The sequence below is a fragment of the Vigna unguiculata genome, chromosome 8 (assembly GCF_004118075.2).
Source record: "Vigna unguiculata cultivar IT97K-499-35 chromosome 8, ASM411807v1, whole genome shotgun sequence".
NCBI lineage: Eukaryota > Viridiplantae > Streptophyta > Magnoliopsida > Fabales > Fabaceae > Vigna > Vigna unguiculata.
Window position 1 is genome coordinate 22,531,570 of NC_040286.1, and position 25,329 is coordinate 22,556,898.

General features: G+C 35.4%; 1 protein-coding gene across 1 annotated transcript; it reads left to right on the top strand.

Annotated features, from left to right (window-relative positions):
- The first annotated feature begins 11,234 nt into the window (after positions 1–11,234).
- On the top strand, positions 11,235–25,084 carry LOC114193094. The gene is made up of 8 exons (XM_028082793.1): positions 11,235–11,397; positions 11,584–11,672; positions 11,814–13,458; positions 17,084–17,139; positions 17,242–17,475; positions 17,577–17,868; positions 24,231–24,427; positions 24,672–25,084. The coding sequence occupies exons 3-8, from the start codon at positions 11,971–11,973 to the stop codon at positions 24,823–24,825; spliced, it is 2,421 nt and encodes an 806-aa protein (XP_027938594.1). The 5' UTR covers positions 11,235–11,397; positions 11,584–11,672; positions 11,814–11,970; the 3' UTR covers positions 24,826–25,084.
- The last annotated feature ends 245 nt before the right edge of the window (positions 25,085–25,329 follow it).

Sequence of the window (25,329 nt, forward strand, 5' to 3'; positions counted from 1 at the left end):
GGAGACCAAAACAAAATCCAATCGGTTAAAAATGCTTAAATCAGTACACAAATCAAAACCCAACAAGTTTCATGGTGGAAAACTCACCTACGGAGGTCATGTCGGCAGGCAGAACGCGGAGGAGAGCTCGTAGAGAAGAGAAACATTGACGTTTCGTGTTGCTGGACTGCAATATATCAAGTAGGACATCAGTTCTGAGACTACCCAACGTTAAGTGAAAAAACAGACATCGAGTGACGTTGGACGTGTGGGGGGTCGACGTTATGCTGGAGTGACGCCAGACGCGTGAGAAGCCGACATTAAGGGACGTCGGGGCAATCCTAGACAAATGTCAAAATTGACTCTTTATTTACAAAAATGTCATTGGTCATTTTTTATGTCTGTGTTCTCTCTAGCAGACGTTAATTAGGTGACGTTATATGCATTTTTTGCGTTAGGGCCATTTCCTTAAGAGACCCTAATATTTCAAAATATCTCCATCGGTCAAAATCACATGACGAATTAGTAGTTTCCCCACCAACATATTTACATCACTCATCACTGGCAAAGTTACCACGGTGGTGGAACACAATCTCTAATCTTTCATCAGACATTGGAAATACCAATAAACATAAAAAACTTGAAAAATATAAACAATCTATAAATGGGGAACAAATACTCAATCTAAAATCGACAAACCGACAAACAACAATGAAACCCGCCATATAAAGCGACAACACAAACAATTTAAAATGGTGGATCACGAAATTCACCAAATAATGCACCAACGATAACGACAACTACAAATTCAAATAATCCACCGGATGAACAATCAAAACCGACAAAAAATCCTAGTCATTAACACTAATCACACATAATAATCAGAAAAATTATTAACAAACCCTAAACCACAAAATCTAACCTTCGCGATGAAGATGCAAACCCTCTGCGAAAAAATGTTCACAGAACGCAACAATCTTTCACGCAACAAAGCAATCTTTGATGGAAGTGAATGCACAATCCTCTGAAATCCCCAATTGAAAGAAATCCCCAAATTTGAATGAATCCCTAAACCCAATTCAACAAATTATCAACCCTAAAACTATCTGATGAAAGGCCATCACAGTAAAATAATTGCCACGTCATAGAAATGAACCACGCTAGGCATTGTTCTGTTAATTATTTAGACGGAGTTAAGGAAAAAAGATCTAATTAATTGAAATTTACGAAAGGTAGGACCAAATTGAAAACAATTTCTAAATTAAGACCCAATTGAAAAAACTTGACCAAATTAGGATCAAATAACTATTTTAAGCCTAATAAAATAATAGAAATTGTAATATATGTACAGTAACCAAAAGCTCAAAGTTCAATTATTTTTATAGATAATATTTTTATGTTCAAAGTATTAGATCCATTCATTCCATAAAAAGCATTAAAAGATGAATAAAAAATCAATTGAAACAATTAAAGTTAGCATCTGAATCGATGATAATAAAAACAAATTTACTTAAGACTGAGACTTTAAAATATATGAGTAGTGGACAACAGTACCACTCTCCTTCTCTTCTATTTATAATGAAGCAAGTACATATGAAAAGACTGTTCTAAGATACTAGGCATGATTAGATGCAATAGTAGATATGGCAGTAGTGGGTTTCCCACACTCAACACCCTATACCTAGGGTTAATGATACAATAGGTAATAATTCTAACACTCCCCCTCAAGTTGGAGCATACAAATTGTATGAACCAAGCTTGGAACAAATGAACTCAATCCGAGGTCCCCTTAATGACTTGGTCAACACATCTGCAAGTTGGTCATTTGACCCAACGAACTCAGTACAAATTTCCTTGGTCATCAATTTTTCTCGAACAAAGTGGCAGTCAATTTCTATGTGTTTAGTTCTCTCATGAAACACTGGATTTGATGCAATGTGGAGAGTAGCCTAGTTGTCACAGTACATCTTCATGGTCTGAATTTCACAGAAGTTAAGCTCTCGAAGAAATTGCTTTACTCATATGAGTTCACACGTGAGAGACGCCATGCTCGATATTCAGCTTCAGCGGTGGATCGAGCCACTACATTTTGCTTCTTACTTTTCCAAGAGATAACATTTCCTCCAAGGAGGACACAATATCCCGTAGTAGAACGTCTGTCAATAGGAGAGCCTGCCCAATCAACATCACAGTACCTAAAGATTTGAACATTTCCTTTATCTTCATATAGCAAACCTTGTCCTGGAGCCTTCTTGAGGTACCTTAAAATACGGATGATGGCATTCCAATGTCCAATACATGGAGTCTGCATAAACTGGCTAACAATTCCAAATGTGAAAGATAGATCAGGCCTCGTAATAGTGAGATAAATTAACTTTCCAACGAGCCTCCTATATCTCTCTGGATCGGAGAATAATTCGCCTTCTTCTGTTGTTAACTTCTGATTTGGGTCCATAGGACTCTCTATTGGTCTGCAGTCAATCATACCTGTTTCTTGTAATATATCAAGAGCATATTTCCTTTGAGAGATTACAACTCCATCTTTTGACTGAGCTACTTCAATGCCCAAGAAGTATTTGAGGCTTTCGAGATCCTTGGTTTGAAAATGTTTACACAAGTGCTCCTTCAGTTGAGATATTCCAGTAGTATCATTTCTTGTAATAACAATATCATCAACATATACTATTAGGTAGACACATTTCCTAGGAGAGGTATGTTTGTAAAAGACTGAGTGATCTGCCTCACTGCGTCTTAACCCAAATTTATGAACAATGGAGCTGAATTTTCCAAACCAAGCTCGTGGTGATTGTTTGAGGCCATATAAAGATCGATGCAATTTGCATACCATACCAGACTCCCCCTGAGCAACAAACCCAGGAGGTTGCTCCATGTAAACTTCCTCCTCAAGATCACCATGAAGGAAGGCATTTTTGATATCCAATTGATGAAGCGGTCAGTGACGAATTGCTGCCATTGCAAAGAAGAGGCGAATAATAGTCATCTTGGCCACGGGAGAGAAGGTGTCACAATAGTCAAGGCCATAAACCTGAGTGTACCCTTTTGCAACCAATTGGGCTTTGAGTCGATCAACCTGACCATCGGGGCCAACTTTAATTGCATACACCCATCGACAACCAATAACCTTCTTGCCCGAAGGGAGGGGCACGAGCTCCCAAGTATGATTGCTTTCAAGAGTCTGCATCTCTACAATCATGGCTTGTCACCATCTAGGATGATCAAGTGCTTCAGTCACATTTTTGGGAATAACAACAGAAGACACTGAGGATAAAAGTGAATAATAGGAAGGAGATAATCGGTGATAGCTAAGAAAATTATAAATGGGATATGGATTTCAAGAGGAACGAGTACCTTTTCTGAGAGCAATGGGCCAACCTGAATTACCTTCACCAGGAGTCGTGGGATCAAGAGACGAGGGAGAAGAATCTGAAGTAGGGGATTCACCATGTTCTTGAACAACTGGACTAGTCGTCGATGTCCTGTGTTGGAGAGAATCAATAGGTGGAGATAATGGCTCAGGAGGACTTTGGTCGAGACTTGGAGTGACAGGGACATGGGAAATATTGTACTCAACCACGGGAATAGGAAGGACTTACTGTATGACATGGACATCTTGAACAGATGGAGAGAAGTAAGGGGTCTGTTCAAAAAATATAACATTGGCAGACATGTAATATTTCTTGGTTTTAGGAGAGTAACATCAATACCCTTTTTGAAGACGTGAGTAGCCCAAGAAAACACATTTGAGAGAGCGAGCAGAAAGCTTGTCTAACCTGGGAGACATGTCATGAACAAAACATACACAACCAAAAACTCTAGGAGAAGTGTTAAAGAGAGGATTTTCTGGAAACAGAATGGAGAAAGGGACCTTATGATTGAGAGAAGAAGATGGCATCCGATTAATAAGAAAACCTGTAGTTAAGATGGCATCTCCCCAGTGATGGACAGGAACGTTGGCACTAAGCAAAAGGGTACAAGCAGTTTCAACTAAGTGTCTATTTTTTCTTTCTGTTATACCATTTTGTTGTGGCGTATAAGGACAAGTAGACTGGTGCAGGATACCATAGGAACTCAAAACATTAGAAAGAGCAGACGAAAAATACTCTTTAGCATTGTCACTTCTTAAGATTTTAATTACTTGACCAAATTGATTCTTGATTTCATTCAAAAAAGATGTGAAGAGGGATAATAATTCAGAACGATCTTTCATAAGATAAACCCAAGTACATCTCGAATATTCATAAATGAAAGTAACAAAATACCTGAAGCCAAAAGATGAGACACGACTAGGTCCCTAGATATCGGAATGGATGACAAAAAAACTAGAAGTACACTTTGATTGAGACCTTTTAGGAAAGGTAGATCTAACATGTTTTCCTAGTTGACATGACTCACATTCGAAAGTCTGGAGACTACTAAGTTCAGGAAACATTTTCTTTAACTTGGACAGGCAAGGGTGACCAAGTCGATCATGTAACATTTTAGGATTGGGAGCTGCAACACATGACACCCGTGGACGAGATCCAAAATGGTATAATCCGCCCGCTTCATATCCTTCTCCAATCTGTCTCCCCGAGCCACGCTCCTGTATAACAAAAGATTTGTTATCGAAGGTTACAGAGCAATTCAATGTTTTGGTTAACTGACTTAAGAAAATTAAATTGAAAGGACAATTAGGGACAAAAAGGACATATTTTAGATTTAAGGACGGAGATAAGATGGCTTGACCGACTCCCTTTGAGGATGTTTTAGAACCATTCGCAAGGGTTATAAAATGAGATTTTTCTTGGAATGAAATGGTTGAGAACAAGGAGGTATTACCAAAAATGTGGTCAGAAGCACCAGAGTTAATTACCCATGAATTGTGACCTTCCATGGATTGAGAGATGCAAACAGTTGATGTACTTGGAGCTTGAAATGATTGTGCCACGCTGTTGGATTTAAGGCGTAGGTACTCTTGATACTCGTCCTCAGTAAACTTGGAGTCAGTAGTCTCTGTCTGGGAGACATTGGCTGTTTTGGCAGGAAATCCATGTAAAGTGTAGTAGTTTTCTTGGGTATGACCCATCCTTTTACAATACGTACACTGAGGACGCCCACGACCTCCACGTCCACCTCCTCTAGTTCCACGACCTCCTCTTTCTCGGGTGGCGACCATGACAGATGGTTCCATTACAGCAAGAGTTTCTGGAGTTTGAAGAGCTGGAACACGTATCATGCGGGAGATCAAAGTTTCCATGGAAGGAACCTCATGAGAGGTCAAAAGCTGATCTCGGATATGATTAAAGTCTGGGTGTATAGCGCGGATGATCATTACCATATAGTACTTGTCAAGCTTATTCTTCATTTCATCTAGAGAATCGACTTCCAAGAACATTCAAAGTTCTTCCACAGCAGGTTGAGCGTCATTCATGAATGAAATCATATCATGGTTAGTCATTTTCATAGACGCCAACTTGTTCGCCGAATCATAGAGGCGCTGAATATCATTTGCATAAATATTCTGAGTTCGCTTCCAAAACGAGTGGCAAGTTTTGAAGGCCAAAAGTCGTGGTTCCACCGACTGCCACAATAGAGCACATAGTTGGAAATCTACTTGTTTCCACTGTTCAGCCTTTTTAAAAGGAACGTGGCTGCCATCTTTCTCAAGGTGGTCGTGATGTCCTTGACCGAGAAACCACATCTCGACGGCAGCGGACCAAGATAAGTAATTTTGGCCATTTAGTTTCTCAGAAGTAATGCAGGGGCTTCCGGAGAATGAAATAGCACTCCCAGTACCTCCAATAGCCATGATATGATCAAGAGAATGAACAAAAATAGAGAGAATCTCGGAAAACAGTGAAACAGTGACGATTTTCGAATTCGAAAGTGACGATTTCCACAAGGGGTGCAACTGGACTTCACCGGAACAGAGGTTTGAGGGTCAAAACGGGTAGAGGAAGCTCCGGCAATGGCGACGGAGGTGGCGCGACGACGAACCGATGACTGGACAGCGGTGCGTGAGCGGCACGCGCCTGATTGGAGCGAACAGAGATGACACGCGTGGAGGCGCGTGGCGATGGCGCTGCCTACGACACCGGCGGGGTTGGCTGTCACGCGAAGAGGCAGTCCAGATCCGGTGGTTTCCGGATGGAACTGCGTTGGTGGACGGCGGCGGACGGCGGCGAACAACGGCGGAGGACTGCAGATAGTGGCAGACAGTGTTGAAATGTTGTTTGATAGTGTTGGGAAGTTCAAAAATGAGGTTAAACAAACTTGGACAGCTGCGGATAGCGGCGGTGACTAACGGCGATCAACCGCAGACAGCGGTGACGGACCAGATGAGACAGAAACCAGAGCGGATCGACCCGCTTTGATACCAACTTGAGACTGAGACTTTAAAATATATGAGTAGTGGACAACAGTACCACTCTCATTCTCTTCTATTTATAATGAAACAAGTACATATGAAAAGACTGCTCTAAGATACTAGGCATGATTAGATGCAATAGTAGATATGGCAGTAGTGGGTTTCCCACACTCAACACCCTATACCTAGGGTTAATGATACAATAGGTAATAATTCTAACAAATTTAAATATTTATTTTTAAATATTATGTTGAAATAAACTTACATAAAAAGAAAAACTGCTTATAGAAGATTGAAAGTATTCAATAAAATGGGGGCAATGCACTTGAGGAACTACTTTTAAGGGATTATTGTCACATCTTATATAACAACTTGAGGAAGCATCTGAGGAAGTACTAATTTTAATATCTTATAAAATAACTTAAATATTGTCATAATCAAGTTATTAATTAGTATCAGTATTAGGGATGGCAACGGGGCGGGGCGGGGACGAGTTTCGTTATCCCATACCCATCCCCGTAAAAAAAATTCATCCTCATCCCCATACCCAAATCCAACGGGTATCAAACTTTTGTCACATCCCCATCCCCATCGGGTAACGGGTATAATCTCATACCCATACACATACCCGTTTTCTTACTACTTCAATATTAATTTTAATTAATTTTTATAAAATAATAAAAAGTTATGGTAAGGGAAACATAATTAGGGATGTCAACGGGGCGGGTAGGGTACGGGTAGTAGTTCCCCCGTACCCTACCCGCTGAATAAATATTCGCCCCGTACCCGTACCCATATCCGTCGGGTATTCGTTATGCGGGTACCCGTCTATTTTTTTCATATCCGTGGGTATCCACGGGTACCCGCGGGTATTTACAAAAATATTTAAAAAAATAATTATTTAACCATAATTATTGTTTGGATCTACAAGTCCCCTTTTTCCGATTGATTCTTGAAAAACAAACAAATAAAAAATCACTAGCAATTTATATTGTAGTTTATTTTTGAATAAAATATTAAAGAAATTACTAACTTCATCAATGTCCACCTCTTGCAACATTGTATAAAGTTTCATGTTGTCCAATTTTAATCTATAAGAGCCTTAAAACATAAGGAGTTCAGTAAAAATTTCTAACAATCACTTAATTAAAATATCTAAGTAAAAGTGTTAATTTCATTACCTTCCATGTTGGTCCATAACCAGTCTTAGAGACACATCAATGCCTCCACAATATATGGAAGTAATTTACTCATTTGTGGGGTAAGAATCTGACCACCATTATTGAATGAAGACTCATAATGTTTTTACTAATATATATATATATATATATATATATATATATATATATATATATATATATATAATTTTTCTGAATTAAAGTTTTTACTAATATAATGAAGACTCATAATGTTTTGACTTATTTGTGGGGTAATAATTTTTCTGAATTAAAGTTTAGCGGGTACGGGTATCCACGGGTATGGATACTATGATACCCGTACCCGCCCCCTTAACATGCGGGTATCAAAAATACCCATACCCACGGGTAGCGGGTATCCATTTTTAATATCCATTTCCTATCTGTTGCGGGTTTTATCCGCGGATACCCGCGGGTACGGATTTTTTTGACATCCCTAAACATAATATTATCAATATTCAATATTGGAAGGATGGTTGTTTGTTTCTTCAATATCAAATACTTTAAAATAAATTATAATTGTTTACATTTTAGATTATAATATCAAATAAAATTTCATGAGAACCAAAATATTTATTAAATATGCAAATATTAATGAAACATAGTTGATAAAATTTAAAAATATTTTCAAAAAAATATAAAAGGAAAACAAATATTCAAATTAAAATATATTTTAAATGTTTGTTTACTTCAATCTTTTACATTCTAATGAATATCTTTTTTATACACTAATAAAAGTTACAATACATCATTTGATCAAAATGATACAAATAACAAATAATAATCATAATAAAAGTTTAAAATAAATTATAATTATTTACATTTTAGATTATAATACCAAATAAAATTTCATGAGAACCAAAACATTTATTAAATTTGCAAACATTAATGAACCTAGTTGATAAAATTTAAAAATAATTTTTAAAAAATATAAAAAGAAAACAAATATTCAAATTAAAATATATTTTAAATGATTGTTTACTTTAATCTTTTAAATTCTAATGAATATTTTTTTTATACACTAATAAAAGTTAGGTTAAATTATTCTTTTGGTCCCCATTTTCGTAGCAAAATATCAATTTAGTCCCTCAATTTTTTTTATCTCAATTTGGTTCTTATTTTGGGAAATTTGATGCAATCAAGTCCTTTCTGTTAGTGGTGTAGTAACGGTGTTAAATAGGGTGCCACGTGTCAGTTTCTGGATTTTTTGAATTTTTTTTTAAAACTTTTTAAAAAATTAAAAATTTGCCACGTGTCAAGCTGAGATCGTGCCACGTGGCCGTGACAATGCCACGTGTCACAATTATGCCAAGTGTCATTTTCTCATTCTCGATTTGATCCCTGTATTTTAATTTTTGTCTTAATTTAGTCTCAGTTTTTTTAAAAATTGTGCAATTTCGCCCCCCTCCAATAATTGAAACAAAATTTAACTTTTATATAAATGTTATACAAATATTTTTATTAAATTTGATTTTTTTATTCAAATTGATATTTTTATTATATATTTTCAACAAAAGAAAGTTTATTTAAATTTGTTTCACATTCAATTTTACTTAAAATTGTTTTCAAATTTTAAATTTATTTATTTTTTATTGTTACATAAACTAGTTAATTTTTCTTAAATTTATATAATTATTCTTTTTACACCAACTAAAACATTTGTATAGAAATTATTTAATTTTACACATTTTAAAAATATGCAATTATTTAAAATAAAAATTCAAATAAAAAACAATATTAAAGTATGATGTAATAAAATATCAATATAATTTATGATTTTTTTTGTTATTAGCATTATTCTCTATTAACAACTTTAAAACAATTTAAAATAAAGTTTAATGTAAAATATAAATTAAAATAAATTTAATCTTGTTAAAAATATTTACTTGAAATATCAATTTTTATAGAAATATTTGTGCACATTTATATAAAAATTAAATTGTGTTTAAATTTGGAGAGGGACAAAATTGCACAATTTTTTAAAAAAAAAATGGGACTAAATTGAGACAAAAATTAAAAAACTGGAACATAATTGAGAATATTTAAATACCTAACATAATATTGACACGTGGCACTATCACTTCCACGTGGTATGATGTCAGCTTGACACGTGGCAAAGTTTTTAATTTTTTTTTTAAATTTTTAAAAAATAAATAAAAAAATTCAAAGAAAAATAAAAAATAAATAAAAAAATCCAGAAATTGAGACATGGCAACCCATTTAACACCGTTACTACACCACTTACGGAAAGGACTTGATTACATCAAATTTCCAAAAATAGGGACCAAATTGATATTTTGCTACGAAAATGAGGACTAAAGGAATAATTTAACCTAAAAGGTTTTTTGATCAGAATGATACAAAGAATAAATAATAATCATAATAATAAAATTTTAACATAGATTTTGTATCTTTTGAACTTCAATTATGTTGGATGGTGATAAAAAAATATTCATGACAATTACATTAAATTTTTATATTGCAGAAATAAAAGTTATTTATACAATTATAGTGAAAAAATTACAGTATGATTGGTAATGAATTAGAAAATATAAAATAATTAGATAAAATATATTAAAATAATATTCTACATAATGAAAATAAACAACAAATAAAAATATTAAAAAAATTAACAAATGTTTAGAAACAATTTGAGAGACTATTGAAAGAAATCGCACAAAGGAAAACAAATGTATAATTAAGAATATTATAAGATGAAAAATACCTTAGAGATCTAAGAAAACTTTTCAAAAATCAACATATATACTCAATGGTTGAGAAATAACAAAAATTGTTTTAGCAAAACAATTTTTTTTTTCAAATGAAATAAAAACTAATAATAATAAGTAAATAATATTTTTATATTACTTAGTAAACGAAATTTTTGTGCTATTAAATACATAAATTGAGAGTATTAAACTTTCTCATATTAAAGAAAAATATACAATAAATAAAAATATTAAAAAATAATATAAAGATTTAAATGTGAGACATAAATTTTTTTTATTTGACATACATCTTTTTAACATAATTACATAAATGTTATGATAAAATGAAAAATATAATGGAGATGCGAATGAGTTTCATGACAAACCAAATAATTAGAAGAAATAAATAATAGTATATATATATATATATATATATATATATGATTACTTAATTAATTGTGAATAGTGTAATAATTTAAATGGGGACAAGTATTATGGCGGGGATATATACATCCCCATACCCATCTCTATACCAATTGAAAAAGTCGGGGATTTTCCATACCATTATCCATACCCAGTCAATGCGGGAATTCCCGTCAAAACGGGGACGGATTCGGCAATACCCACAAGATGGGTTTATTTACCATCTTTAATGAGTATGGTCTTCTTCTTATTCACAACATATTTATGTTATTTCACGATGAATTATAATTATTGTTGTGCTTTTAAAGTTCCTTTCTTATTTATCATTATTTTTTATAATTACTGCATCAATATTGCTATTAAAATAATCAGAAATTATTACGAGGGAGGGACTATGAATTTGAATAGTAATTAATTTAAATAATTCCTAATTGAATGTATATTTTTTTTTGCATTAATAATATACGGTGTCGCTGATAAACAAATATATTGTGTTACTCACATAAATATGATGATATATAAATTAAAATTGTATTTAGTAGGAATTTAAGTTTTGGCCCATGCACTTCCCGCTTCTCTCGCTCCTCCTGCTGTCTGAATCATCCTTCCCTTACAACCTTCGACTTTCTACTCAAACCTCCAACGCAACGCAGCGCAACGCAACACAAACCTAACCCCTCCTCTTGTCTTCTTTTTCTGCGTCAATTCAATTCTCATCGGATCGGTAACTTCCCCCTCCTTTTCATTTTCTCTTTTTACATTCACCAATTTTCTCATTTTGTTTTTCCGCGTTGTTTGTTGTAATCTTTTTCCATAAAACCCTTTGTTTGGTTTGGCTAAAACCAAACATGTGTTTCGAGTTCTAATGTGTAACCAACCTTATCAAATTAATCAGGCTGTTATTTTTCAGAGTTTGCAAATTACATTTGGAATGAGTTGCAATTCCTTGCCCCTTGTAGTTTTCACAGGCGAAAGGCACCAGGGTCTTAATTAGGAAAGGTAAACTAAATTTTGAAGGCCTTGTGTTGGTGTGGTAATAAATTCGATTTTTTTTACTCCTGCAGTGATCTTGTTTCATGGTTAACTTACTGATGCTACTACCTCTCACTTTCTGGCTCCTTAATTTCATGTAACTTTCAGGGTTTGCTTTTGATTATTGTTTGAGTGTTGCACACTCGTCGTTGGTTTCATTAGGAGACAAGTCAGAAGCAGTGTTGTTAACATACAGTGGTGTTGAGTTTGTTGTGGCGCCTAGATTATGTAGCGTGTGGAAAATGTGATTCTTGGTTGCATTACCATGGAAAAGAAAGAATTAGAGGAGACAGATGAGCGAAGTCCTCGGGCCGTTGGAAAGATAGAAGGGGATTTGAGTGAAGAACATAGGGAAAAACACTCAGTGCGGGCAGAAACTCAAAATGTAGACTGTGATTGCTCTGAGTTTGGGAATGATCAGCATATTGGTCATGATGCCCTCAAGTTTGATGATGAGCAGCATAGTATGCCAAACAGGGTGGATGAGGTGATAGATGTAGAGTTGAATATTCAAGAGGAAAGAAAAGACAATGTAGCCGGAGAATCTCAGTTGGGTCGGAGGTTGGGGGATAGTTGCGATTTGCTGTGTGGACCTCAACAAGAAAACTTGGAGACCGGTACGGTTCCAGATGACTTGTTTCAAAAGGATCATGATAGTGATTCCATGGAATCTGGAATTGAAGTTAGCATTGTTGGACAAGAGTGTTCAGGTGTTAAGGGAGACAGTGGAGATTTTGAGCCTAAAAGTCAAGAAGTAAGCCTAGATAATAGTTTTGTGCGGCAGGGTTTGTTCATAGAGAAGGATGACAGCAGAAGCGTGGGATCTGCACAAATGAATCAAAAAACAGAGAACACTTCAGAGGGCAATAATTTGGAGCCTGATGTTGGTGGAGCTGTGGTTCCTGGAACTGAAGCTGGCTGCAGCACATCTATGGATACTTTGCACACCAATCCGGAGAATCTACGTGGGGTTGAGAAGACAAAATCTCTTAGAGACTTTGTTAAGGAGAAAAGTATAATAGCAGTGTCCATGGTGCTTCGCCGCCTTTCTGTAAAAAGAGACGAATATACTGTGGTTAAATCTGATGACATGGGTAAGGACCCTTCATATTTATCAAGAGAAAGTGATACGAAAGAGGTTCCTGAGAAGACAGTGGAGAAAACAATTTGGAATCCCTTAAATTATATTAAAACGTCATCTGTTGATGCTGAAAATAGAACTGTCTCAAGGGAGGAACCTATAAATGAAGGTCCATCACTACCCATACCCATGAAAGGAAGGATTATATTGTACACAAGACTAGGGTGCCCAGAATGTAAAGAAGTTAGGAAATTTTTGTATATGAAAAGGCTTAGATATGTTGAAATCAACATTGATGTCTTTCCTAGTAGAAAGATGGAGCTGGAGAAGAATTCAGGATCTACTTCTATTCCCAAGGTTTTTTTCAATGGAATACTTATTGGAGGCTTGAGTACACTAAAGTCCTTAAGTGAGTCTGGCAAACTTAATGAGAAGATTGACTACCTTATTAATGAAGCACCATCATTTGAATGCCCAGTTCCGCCACTTTCTGGAGAGGATGATGTGTCCAGTAGAGGGGCGCTTGATGAAATGGCTCTAATTGTCCGCAAAATGAAAGAATGCATTGTTGTGAAGGACCGATTTTGCAAAATGCGGAGGTTTACTAACTGCTTCGTTGCTTCTGATGCTGTGGACTTCTTATCAGAAGATCAATTGTTGGAAAGGAAGGAGGTAAGCTTGATTTCAAGTTTCGATGACATTCTAGTGTGTTTTAACAACATTGTATATTCTCCCAAGTGTAATCGTTTAATGCATCTATAAAATTTGGTTGCCCGAAACAATAATAGTCATGCAATTAGTGCTGTAGAAAGTTTGTCCTTTTTGTGTGGTGTCCCTTAAAGCTTTATTATTAAGTTAAATGGAATCAATGTTTGAGAAATGAGAACCTAATTGCTTTTGATTTCTTTTTAATCACAAAATACAAAGACTATGGTTTAGCTTAGTTTGTACCTGTAGCTTGTATTTGGTAGCTTTTGTTTTAAGATATTATTTAGATTAAATTAAAAACTTGGTGTTTACATTTGGTATCATTTTTCTTTTTGATTCCTATATGTAAAAGCTGTACATTTTAATTTCTATATGAAAAATGATTCCTGCTGTTTGCTAAAGTTGTAACGGTATTAGATTGGGTCTCTTTATTTGACATCATTTGTCATGTAGTCCCTATGTGAAAGTTATAGTCTTCATTTTGGTCTCTACATGAAAAAAATTCCACATTTTCGTTCGCACACTTGTCATATCATCATTTGTTTTGTTCCTTGCATGAAAAAATATATGTGGTAGGGGTAATTTGTAAATAATCTTTCGTATAGGAATCTAACAAGATTTTTTTTCATGAAGAGTCTAAAATGAAGTGGCTTTTTGTTTGGTACCACATGTTTTGTAAATAACTTCACACATGGTTGAATTTTCTCCTCTATCTTTCAAGTGTCTTCGTGGGATATTATTGTTTTTAAAAGGGTATCAATGTTTCTCTCTTGATCTTCATAGGTATTGTGTCTTTTGTTTTCTCTTTCTTTAAGTCTATTCCATTCTACACATCTATTCCTTTTAATGATGACATATTTAGTCACTTTTCTACCATTGCCACTGGATGACTATGCCATAAAATGTTTCTCCAACACCTCCTCAGGTATATCAATGTTATTCACAACACAACTTATTGAAATTTCAATATGGGACCCATCTTCAATGGATAATGATATAACCCTTCACCGACACTATCTCCCATATTGCTGAATCTAGTTTCCTCTGAAAATGATTAGCCTATTGTTATTCGAAAAGGTACACGTTCTACATGTAACCCTTCTCCTCACTATATAAACCTCAATTCTCATCAACTTTCCACCATATGTTATACTTGTTTGCCTTTGTTATCTTTTGTTCTCATTTCTATGTGTTCAGATGAAACTTTATTTCACTTAGAGTAGTGACAAGTGATGATTGATGAGATGAGATGAGTCGTGTGCCATTTAAATTAGAGATACTTGGGAGTTGGTTTGTCCTCCAACGGACAAATCAATTCGCAAATCAATTGTTGGTTCTCATGGCTATACACTCTTAAAACAAGACCCAATGGAAACATTGTTCTCTATAAATCCTGGTTAGTTGCCAAAATATGACAATGAATCTATGGCCAAGGTTATATTGACACTTTTTCTTCAATTGCCAAAATGACATCCATTCAACTTCCCTTTTTCATTGTAGTTATTCACCACTAGACTTTTTTTCGGCTTGACATAAAAAATGTATTTCTTCATGGTGACCTTGATGAAGTCTAAATGGAACAACCTTCTAGCTTTATTGCTTAGGAGGTGTCACCTGACATGGTATGTCGTCTACTAGGTCCTTAATGGCCTCAAGCAATAACGCTATGCATGGTTTGGGCAGTTTTGGATTGTTATCCAACAATTTAAAAGAATACGGAATAATGTGGATCATTCTTTGTTTTATTGTCGTTCTTCTTAAGGATGGTCCTGTTCATTGTATATGTGAAAGACATTGTAGGCAATGATAAGGATGGTATTGTACAACTAAAACAATATCTTGGTCATGTTGGAGGTTGTTTAATATCGTGAAAGAGTAAGAAACAAAAGGTTGTGTTAAGATCAACTGCAAAAGCAAAATACAAGACAATGATATTAGTCACTTAAATATACTAAAACAACTACTCAAAATACTTAACTTTGAATAAAGTTTCCAAATGCACCTAATATGTGACAACTGGGCAACATTATACATTACTTCTAATTCTGTCTGTTATGAGAGGTCCAAACATATTAAGGTGGAATGTCATTTCATAAGAGAAAAACTGCAGTTTGGAGACATCACAACTGGAGTTGTCAAGTTTAGTGAATATGTATTATTAAAAATACTTTTATTTATTCCTGTATCATTTCTTTATTATTAAAAGATATTAGATCTCCTCTATTTATTGTATAAATTCTTTTTTCTCAAAATAAATAAAGCATCTTAATTGTCATATAAGCACACGGTTTCAGTTCAATGTTTCTCTCTTTCTTGTTGGTTAACACATTCATTTCCCATTTTGGCTTGTTAATAGTTAGTAATAGTTAATATTACAAACAAAAGACAAATGGTATACTTCCTCATCTCTGGTTTATCTTTATTCCTGAAGGTTATAAGATGTATAATTTGATGATTTTTTAGTTTTTCATGGTCTTTTCTTCCTTCGAAGGAACTACCTCATTGCACATGTTGGTTCTATTTTCTTATAGCTTGTTCCTTCTCGATGCTTTGTCCTTCAGGTTGCTGCAATGGATTTTAATAATTGATTCTCCTTCTGTCATTTGTGTTTTTTTAGCTTATCCTTACTTTGAATTTACTTGTGATCCACATCTATTCAAAATAGAAGAAAATAAACCTTAAAATGAATTTATTTTCTTGAACTTAACTCATTTCCTTTGGAGGCGTTCTTTTTTATTTTTCCTTCATTCCATGTTGTGATGGGAAGGGGAATAATTTTTAAGGTAAAAAGCCAAGGAAATTTGTACTTTAGGTCTGCGCTGTGCTGCTGCTGATTTGTTGTGAAAATTAAGTGATACACTTTCTCTCCGTTTGCATTTATAAAGCATGTTTATCTAAATTAATATTTACATAGAATTGAGCAACCTATTTATTGTATTGAGACTTCTAGTATCAAATAACATTTGGTCAGTTTGTTTAAATTTAAAATAAATTCAGTTTTTTTTTTTTTAAATTTAAAATAAGTGTATCTAAAACAAGTAATGGAAAAATTCATTTTTTAAAAGTGGATGAGATTTGTTTCTTAAAAAAGCAGAAAAAATAGCTTAATTTAAAAATGAGCAGATTAGACACACACACATACATACATACATACACACATATACACACACACACACACACACACATATATATATATATATATATATTTATATTTATAAAGTTTGCAAAGAAAACATTTTTGTTTTCAAATAAGCACAAACTGACCATTAGAGAATTGATGTAATGTCTTCATAGAAGTTGCCATTTGTTTGACGTGTGTCTATAATATGGAAGAAGTTAGAGATGCATGCAAATTCATTATGAGTTTTAGGTGAATACAATTAACGGATTCACCTCTTAATATTTGTGACATTTATCCTGTTCAAAAGCTTTTTCTGGAGCAACTGTCTGTTTTGAATTCTAGTCTTCCTTTATTAACGATCACATGGTCGAGCATATCCGTTGTTTATCAAACTCATTTAATACCATTTCAGAATTTCTATCTTCAGAATGCCTTTTCTATCTTCCTTATTCTTGTCTGATGGTATAGGCTGTTGAGTTTGCACGAAAACTTGCCAGCAAGCTCTTCTTTCAGCATGTTTTTGAGTGAGTCCAAGTACTACTCCATTTGGTGTTTCTAATTTCCGTTTTATTTTAAACAAAAGAAATGAAAATTCTTACATGTTCAATTGTTTTGTTTTGCTTTAGTGAGAATCTATTTGAGGATGGTAATCACCTATATCGGTTTTTGGATGACGATCCAACTGTGGCATCTTTTTGTTACAACATTCCGAGGGGGATAATTACTGTTAAACCTAAGCCTATGACAGAAGTTGCATCGAGGCTGAGGCTTTTGTCCTATGCAATGTTTGAAGCCTATGCCTCTGAAGATGGACGTCATGTTGATTACAGAAGTATGCATGGAAGTGAGGAGTTTGCAAGGTTTTTCTAATGCCTTTTGGCTTACTTACTCAGAAGTGCCATTTAACGATGTTATTCCTAGAACTTAACTCTGTTATTTATACAACTGTATTTTTGTTTAGATATCTAAGAATAATAGAAGAGCTCCAAAGAGGGGAAGTATGCGATTTGTCTAGAGAAGAGAAGCTTGCTTTTTTTATTAATCTATATAATATGATGACCATCCATGCAATCTTAGTATGGGGTCACCCTTCTGGAGCACTCGAAAGAAGGAAATTATTTGAAGACTTCCAATATGTTATTGGTGGATTCACCTACTCTCTTTCGGCCATTCAAAATGGCATTTTGAGGGCGAACCAGCGACAACCATACACCCTTATGAAGCCATTCGGTGCAAAAGATAAACGTTTAAGGGTAAGATATCTTTGTTCTATTTTAATTCGTTCAACCGTTAAAGTGAAGGTGTTCATTCATGAGTTAGCTTTGCTTGCATTCCCATGGCGTTATATTTGCTTTATACTACAGCAACACCTTTATTTAAGTACTACATAAAAGGCTCTTCAAAGTTTATCCTCCTTATTCTTTAGACCGGAACTTTCCCGTTTTCTCTTTACAGCCCCTATACTAATTTGAATTTTAGTGACTTAGTAATCTAGGATCTCTATTTTATTCTACCTTTTCCTTCTAGTAAGTAGTTACATGACTAGCATGTTTTTTAATGAGAGACAAACTTAAGATTTGCACCTTGAAATATTGGGCTAGGTTCAATAATATGCTTATAAATCTAGTATCAATAGGACTTTCTTTAGAAGTTAGAGGGTGAGAGGGAAAGGATGGAATTGCTCAAGTGAAATCGACTGATTTTGAGGTACATAGGTTATGTTGAATACCTACGTATATTTTTATACCCGTGCATTATATACATTCACATATCCATATATTGAGGCTATATTCTAGGATAAGACTAAATTGGTGATACTTACTCTTAGAAATTTAATTTAGGCTTAATTTAACCAGTTTGTAAGATGATGTTTATACTGGTATATTATAATTTGATCATATCTCTAGTTGATATGAGATTCCCAACACCCAATGTTGAAGGTTGTATATTTGGTAGTTGAAATAAATATTTATGGGTGGCCTAATAGTTAAAGCACGATATGATTAACAAACTTCACTAAGATAGACTTTGAAACAATCTTAAACTATATGAAATGAAGAGACGTTAAGTTGAAATCATATGTTTCTAAAGGCAAAACAAGTGTTTTATTTATATGGTAAAGCAAAATCAATACAATAAACAAAGAAGATATGATATCCTCTAATTGTAAAACTATGATAAGAAAAAAATATAAACATTTTTATATTCTAGATATTCTTGATTCTAAAAGATTGTAAAAGATACCTTTTTATTATAAAAGATTTGAGCATCTAAGTCATATGTTCTCATCTTGCTGTAAATATGATTGATCTTTGATCCTCTTAAAGGCTTGGTTAATATGTCTTTCAATTATCCACTAAAGTTGACAAAACTAGTGGTGAGGTCTCCGTACTCCTCTAACTTTTCTATTGTGAAATGACAATTTGACTAAATATGTTTGGTCCTCTCGTAAAGATAGGATTAGAGGCAATGCAAATGTTGTTTGGTTGCCAACATAAGGTGTATTTGAGAATATTCGTGAAATTTTAACTCTGAGGAGTTTCTTTAGCCATGAGTCACAATTTCACAAGTGTCATTGTCTTGTATTTTACTTTTATATTTGATCTTGTCACAACATTTTGTTTCTTATTTTTTCATGATAATAAAAACACTACCCTAAATCTATTATTTGGTGACCATGCCCAACTAGTGTCAGAATATCCAACAATTTGAGTATTTCCCTTAACTTTGTAAATAATGGCTTTGCCAGAAGCATTCTTAATATATACTTTCACATCAGTACAACTGCTTCCCAATGGTCTTCACAAGAAGAGTTTTAGAATTGACTCATTACGTTCTCTACAAAGACATTGTTAGGATAAGTTACAATGAGGTAATTTAGCTTATCAACTAGTTGTCTATTCTCCCAAGATATGACACTAGGTACAAGTTCTCTTTGGTCAGGTACAAGTTTGACACTAGGTACCATTGGTGTCTCCACAAGATAAACATTAAACATTCTTGTTTCTTCTAAAATGTTTAAAGCATATTTTCTTCGAGATATGACCACACAATCCTTGGACTGTCTTAGAGAGTAGATTTAGACCTTATTCACTCCCACAAAGGCAACTAATTAGGAAAAATTTACACTTGTTTATATACGATACTTTGACCTTATCTCTATTTTATATGAAATTACTAACACTTCCTATTATTAATGTGTTGGAAACCCAAAGAATAATTATAGTAGAAAGGACAATTCACACAGAAAGGAATAAATCCCAAAGGAAATACATAAATGAGATTTTGTCCACAGAGCCTAGCTCCAATAGAGAGCTATTGCCCCCTGCCCATAACAAACTTCCAATACTCAACGATAACCTCTCTCTCCTCACCGTCCCCAATATAACAGAAACTCTCCTGCACAACACACTCTTGTGCCAGCTCATCATTCTCTCACCCTCCTATTCCTCCTCTCATACACTCTTCAAATAAAGGGCCTGGGTCTATTCTCCAATTGCCTGCTTGGGCTGCTATCAATGCCGCTCTCTTGAGAATCAGTCTTGTCCTCAAGACTGAAATCTGGAAATTGGTTTCTAATCATAAACTCTTCTTCGGCTGGTCTCCCTTACGAGTGGCCAACACTGCAGCAGGTACAACATCTCCAACAATCTCCAAATCTAATCCGGGAGGCAAAGTTTTCTCAATATCATAAGTCCCAACAACCTTTTTGAGGAGTGACACGTGGAATACATGATGTATATGTGACCTCGGAGGAAGTTGAAGTCTATAAGCTACAACCCTTACTCTACCTGTAATTTGGAAAGGACCAGAGTACCTAGGGGCAAGCTTAGGACAAATCTTAGACTTCAAGGTCTGGTTCCTAAGAGGCTTCAACTTAAGGAACACCCATTCTCCAATGCTGAAACTTTTATCCACTCTCTTAGCATCAACTTGATTTTTCATGCGCCCTTGAGCTTGAAGCAGATGTTGCTTCAGTTGACTTAGTGCCTCGTCATGGTCTAACAACTCACGTTGCATGGCTTCAACACATGTCTCCCTTGGAAGCAATCTAGTAATGACTAGTGGAAGCCGTCCATACACCACCTCAAAAGGTGGTTCCTATGGAACGGTGGAAATTGGTGTTATACAATATTTAGCCCATGGCACCCACAACACCCATGTCTGTGGTTGATCTGCTATGGAACATTGCAGAAATGTCTCTAAACAGTAATTCACAACTTCAGTTTGACCATCTGTTTGTGGATGATAGGCAGTACTCATCTTCAACTGAGTTCTTTGCAATTTAAAGATCTCCTTATAGAAAATGCTGACAAAAACTAGGTCACGGTCACACAAGATTGAAGCTGGAATGCCATGTAGTCTAACAACTTCTCTGACAAAAATCTCAGCCAAAATTTTTGCAATATATGGGTGTTTGATTGGGATAAAATGGCTGTACTTTGACAAACGGTCCACAACAACAAAAATGGCTTCATATCTCTTGTACTTTGGGAGGCCAGTAATGAAGTTCATGGAAATTTCTTCCCAGATCTGGTAAGGAAAATTCAAAGGCTGCAACAAACCCCCAGGAGAGCTGATTAAATATTTTTGCAGTTGACAAGTGTCACATTATTTGACAAACTGTTGAACCCTCTCCTTCATCCCATGCCAATGGAGATTCGCAAATAACCTCCTATACGTTCTGTAAAACCCTGAGTGGTCCAAAGTTTGTTGTTTAACAGAAGTCCATCTAAACCCATCTATCCTAGTCAGAGCAGTTAAAGGTTTAGCCAATTTCCCATAATCTTAACAAACTTCCTATAGTAGCTCGTGAGACCCAAGAAACCCCTAACTCCTTTTGTGTTTATTGGGACAGGCCACTTCAAAACATAGTCCACATTGCTTGGGTCCATTGCCACACCCTCAGTAGAACAATGTGCCCCAAGTATTCAATAGCAACTTGAGAAAAATGACACTTCTTGTTGGCCACTAATTTTTGATCTAACAACACCTGTAACACCTTAGCTAAGTGTTGCATTTGGGTCTCCCAATCTTTATTGTAGATGAAAATGTCATAAAAAAACACTAGAACATACTTCCTGAACATAGACTGAAATATGTCATTCACTAAGGCTTGAAAAGTTGAAGGTGCATGCAGACCAAAGGGCATAACCAGATACTCATAGTGACCTTCATGGGTTTTGAAAGCAGTCTTATGTATGTCACTAGCCTTAACTCTCACTTGGTGGTAACCCGATTTTAGGTCCAGCTTAGAGAAATATTTAGCTCCATGCACTTGATCTAATAATTCATCAATAACAGGGATTGGGAATTTATTTGGCACTGTAACTTTGTTAAAAGCTCTGTAGTCCACGCATAACCTCCATGAATTATCTTTCTTTTTAACTAAAATGACCATGCTAGAAAAAACACTTTGGCTGGGCCTAATAATTCCCGACTGCAACATCCCCCTCACTTGCTTTTCTATCTCATCTTTATGGTGGTGCAGGTATCTATAGGGTCTCACATTCACTATCCTTCCTGGAAAGTAATAGCATGCTCTTTATTCATGATGGTGGTAAATCAAATTCCCCAACAGCAACATAGTACATTCACCATCCGAATCTCTTAGGTCACATAATTCAACCTTTTGAAAATCTCCATTGTCATCCGCAACTTCATCGTCTTCCAACAACATGACCTTCAATTGTTTGTCAGGACACTGGTGAAGAAGTTGATATTTTACCTCTACATTTGTAACATAGTCCTTTCTTCTTGCATTCATTTAATTCCTGTAGGGATAAGTGCTTACCTCCTCTATCCAGCGTACTTAAATTCTTTTTATTAGGCTCATCTGTCTTATCCTCCTTGGCCGAAACCCAACACGTCCTTTATTCAGTCCTTTCTCGTTGAAATGATCCTTTCCAAGACCCACATGAATCCAGCCCGAATGCCCATTCCTTCTATTTCCCTGGCCCCGAATCCACTAAAGGAACCCAAACTGCTTCGGCTTGGATACCCACCGCCCTTACTTCCATCAACTTCTCTTTCAATAGCACGAGCTAGATTCAACAACTTTGCCCGCCACAAAGTAGCCTCCGAACATGTCCCCTAATCTCCTCTTTCAGGCCATGCAAAAAAATACCCCAAATATTGCTCATCTGGAACACGTTTTACTTGCACAATAAGACGTTAGAATCGATGAATATAGTCATCCAAACACCCTTCTTGTTTATTTTCAGAGAGTTGCTCAAAAACGTCCCTTAGCGACTGCCTCCATAATGGTCGAGATCCCTTTTGAACTGCTCCCACGACAACTCTTTTTCATCCTCTAAAAGAGAATTAGAGAAATGGATTGACGGTCCTTCCATACATAGCTGGGCAAGGTTGACACGAACATCATCTGGTGTTTCTTGCACCTGAAAATACACTTCAGCTCGGGAAATCCACCCTGCTGGGTCTTCATCAAACATCGAAAGCTCAATTTCCTTGACTGATTGACTAAACTCTTCCCGTGAATCACCTTGTAATTTCTTGAATCCCCCTGACGAAATCCTTTGAGTCGTGGTTCTCTTAGTGGATATCACTTTTGGTCCTTCTTCGTCATAAACACTTCCTTCTTCCTCCTTGTCAACATCAGATTCGTCACCTGTTTTTCTTTTTCTTCGCTGATCATTCAAGGCATCTAACTTATCCATGATCAACGCATTTTGAGCTTGAATAGTTTCCACCGTCAGCTTAAGGCTGGCCACATCAGCCTCAAGCACGTCCACTTTTGCTTCCATTTGCTTCTTCGATTTAGGTGGCATTTACCCCTACGAATATCCGACAGGTAGGACCAAAATGTTGGAAACCCAAAGAATAGTTATAGTAGAAAGGACAATTCACACAGAAAGGAATAAATCCTAGTATTATTGAATGGCAAAAACAAAGGGAAATACAGAAATCAGATTCTATCCACAGAGCCTAACTCCAATAGAGAGCTATTGCCCCCTGCCCATAACAAACTTCCAATACTCAATGATACCCTTTCTCTCCTCATCCTCCTCCTCAGTATAACAGAAACTCTCCTGCACAAAACACTCTCGTGCCAACTCATCATTCTCTCACCCTCCTATTCCTCCTCTCATACACTCTCCAAATAATGGGTTTGGGCCTATTCTCCAATTGCCTGCTTGGGCTGCTATCATAATGGCTATGAAAACATGTGATGCATGACCTCATTTAATATGTGATAGATGAGCTGCATGTCGTTCTAACAACTTCTATTCAACATCTTCTAGTCATCATATTATGATTTTAGATTTAAGAGATTCCTAACCTAACCTAGAACCCCTCTGTTTTTTTATTATTCTCTTCTACCTATCTTAATTCTCTTTTTAAATTATATTGCTTTAAATCCTTATTAGTATCTACTTCAACACTTGATGTTTTTATTTTGTTTTATTTTCTGTTGATTTGATTAACCATGGCTTCAAGTGGGTGTAAGCATGAAAGCTTTTCCTAGGTCATATTTGTAGGTCTGAGTATGTAATGCTTTACTTTTTGGTGTTTGGTTCACATACTTTCTCTACGAAGTTGCCACAAGCATAGCTACTGATTTGATGCTCACTTTTCGCTCCTTTTTTGTTAGGTGGCCCTTCCTTTCCCGGAGTCCCTTATTCATTTTGCTTTGGTATATGGTACTCGATCAGGACCCTCACTTCGGTGCTATTCTCCCGGGGACATTGACAGAGAATTAATGGATGCAGCCCGTAATTTCTTAAGAAATGGAGGCCTTTCAATAGATTTTACTGCAAAGGTTGCACATGCCACTAAGATCCTTAAGTGGTAGGTTCTTAAAGAGACTCGGAATATGATTTATGTGCTTTAGGTTAATTTAAGACTTGAAATATGATTGATGCTCTCAGGTAACTTCTCAAATTCTATACTTGGCTGGGTTCAAAGTATTTAAGACGAGCAGTATCTCTGAAATATAAATATACATTAATATACTTACGTAAAACTTCGAATAAGTAGAAGTGTAATTGATTTGAGTTTGAGGATTCTAATATTTCTTCATTTTGAAACTCAGGTTTAGTGTAGATTTTGGTAGAAATGAGGCAGAGGTCCTGAAGCATGTGTCAAGCTACTTACATCCTGCCGACTCAGAATTATTGTTGGACCTACTTGCCACTTCTGAGTTGAAGGTGATTTATCAGCCTTATGATTGGGGTTTGAACTGCTAGTGTGTTCTGTAAAATTTTTGTCAATATTAATCCTGTATTCATAGTAGCTGATCCCTGTTATACAAAGTAGCATTAAAGTAATCTATACCATATGTTAAATGTTTCTAGTTGATACCTCTTTATTGAAAGGTACACGATGTAGGCTAATAGGTCCGTAGACAAAATTGATTATTATTTTTCGTGCTCTCTCCCTGTCTATAGTAACTCCTAGGTGCTATTTTTTGAGGAATGCAACTTATACTGACCCATCAGATGTACACCACGATCCGCATTTAAGCGTTTGACTGTGGAAATAAAGGGCAATGCCAACTTATGCATTTAAATTTTTTGCAGTACTGTATATAAGGTTCTCTATTTCTGAACTTTGGGGTCTAATTCCTGCTATGTTCAAATAGACCTACTGTTGTTTGCATTTATAAGGTATGCATGATAAACATTGCGGAAATTATGCTGCTACAACGATTGTTGTGGAAATTATGCAGCAAGCCTATGTGTCCTGTTTTT

What these genes read in the sequence shown, in the direction of transcription:
- LOC114193094 (XM_028082793.1), top strand. Translation starts at nt 11,971, where the DNA reads ATGGAAAAGAAAGAATTAGAGGAGACAGATGAGCGAAGTCCTCGGGCC. An exon ending in TTCTTTCAGCATGTTTTTGA is followed by an intron (nt 17,140 to 17,241) that starts GTGAGTCCAAGT and finishes GTTTTGCTTTAG; the next exon opens with TGAGAATCTATTTGAGGATG. An exon ending in CAAAAGATAAACGTTTAAGG is followed by an intron (nt 17,869 to 24,230) that starts GTAAGATATCTT and finishes CTTTTTTGTTAG; the next exon opens with GTGGCCCTTCCTTTCCCGGA.